General features: G+C 43.5%; 1 protein-coding gene across 1 annotated transcript; it reads left to right on the top strand.

Annotated features, from left to right (window-relative positions):
- Positions 1-517: 517 nt before the first annotated feature.
- Positions 518-1,637, top strand: LOC101585852 (calcyclin-binding protein-like). The gene is made up of 3 exons (XM_023718848.1): positions 518-550; positions 656-1,086; positions 1,253-1,637. Exons 1-3 carry the CDS (start codon positions 518-520, stop codon positions 1,608-1,610), a joined length of 822 nt encoding a protein of 273 aa, XP_023574616.1. The 3' UTR covers positions 1,611-1,637.
- Positions 1,638-1,679: the final 42 nt, after the last annotated feature.

Genomic DNA, 1,679 nt, shown 5'->3' with positions numbered 1-1,679 from the left:
TACTTCAGGCCGCAGAACTGCACACCTAAACATAGGTACAATTTGCATATTGTACTACAATAAAATAAACCCATGCTTCTCAAAAGACAATTAAACAACATTGCAAGCTGTTGAAAGATAAAAGATCGATCAATCTAGAATTCTCCATGTGCAGAAAACATTTGACGACAAAGGGACGAGGCACCTTCCAACACTGCTGGTAGAAATGTAAAACAGTGGCACTACTATGGACAACAGCCTGCCCTTTCTCAAATGATCAACCTTAGGTCTACCAATACTCAAAATATTTGAAAACAGGCTCAAAAGGATGCTTGCAGATAAATGCTCTTAGCACCATTGTTCATATCAGACAAAAGGAGGAAACAATCCAAACTTTCCATCACAGGATATATGGCAAAAATAATTGTAGGCCACGGAGACGGATCAGTAGAATAAGCGCATTCCTGACAAGTGCAAGGGCCTGAGATCAATTCCCAGTTTCCCCCGCCCCCTTGAAAAAATGTGGTAAATCCAGACAATGGAGTATTATTTGGGCTTAAAAATGAGTGAAGTGGGGTTGACCTCGCAAAGGTTCCAGAGTGTCTGTGTACAGACGGCGGACCAGGGTCTAGCTTAGGTCAAGCACTTGCACAGTAGCTGTCCGGCCAGTGGCTAGCACTACTGCGGTCCACGCCCATGTGGAGAATGGCCCTTCCTGTCATTGCGTGCTGGCCTGCAGCTCGGGCTTGAAGTCAGAGCAGGCCTGACCGTGGCTTCAGCTCTGGAGGAGTTACAGGATGATCTAGAAGAGGTAAAGGCATTACTGGAAAAGGCTACTAGGAAGAGCTTACGTGAAACCCTGTCAGCTGAAAAATCCAAGATTGAAACAGAAATAAAGAATAAGACGCGACAAGAATCACAGAACAAACCAGAAATTCTTGACAATGAAAAACCAGTGGCTGTGGTTCCTCCCATCACAACAGGATACACAGTGAAGATCAGTAACTATGGATGGGATCAGTCAGGTAAGTTGGTGAAAATCTACATTACCTTAACTGCAGTTCATCCAGTTCCTGTACAGAATGTGCAGGGGCATGTCACAGAGAGGTCATTTGATCCCAGCCGCTGTGGTTCCTCCCATCACAACAGGATACACAGTGAAGATCAGTAACTATGGATGGGATCAGTCAGGTAAGTTGGTGAAAATCTACATTACCCTAACTGCAGTTCATCCAGTTCCTATACAGAATGTGCAGGGGCATGTCACAGAGAGGTCATTTGATCTTTTGGTGAAGAATCTAAATGGGAAGAATGACTCCATGATTGTGAACAACCTCCTAAAGCCCATCTCAGTGGAAAGCAGTTCAAAACAAGTCAAGACTGACACAGTTGTTATCTTGTGTAGAAAGAAAGCACAGAACACTCGGTGGGAATACTTAACTCAGGTTGAGAAAGAGTGCAAGGAAAAAGAAAAGCCATCCTACTACGATGCCGACACAGACCCGAGTGACGGATTAACGACTGTTTTAAAGAAGATTTATGAAGATGGAGATGATGATGTGAAGCGAACCATTAAAAAAGCTTGGGTGGACTCAAGAGAGAAGCAAGCCAAAGGAGATTCACAAATTTAAGACTTTAAAGTCCTTTTGAAAACTACGATTCAGAAATACTGGTATTTCCAATAAGGGAAGGTTGGTAAG

This window comes from Octodon degus, unplaced genomic scaffold (assembly GCF_000260255.1).
Source record: "Octodon degus isolate 3935 unplaced genomic scaffold, OctDeg1.0 scaffold00063, whole genome shotgun sequence".
In the NCBI taxonomy this organism is placed as follows: Eukaryota; Metazoa; Chordata; class Mammalia; order Rodentia; family Octodontidae; genus Octodon; species Octodon degus.
This window is presented reverse-complemented; position numbering and strand designations above follow the sequence as displayed.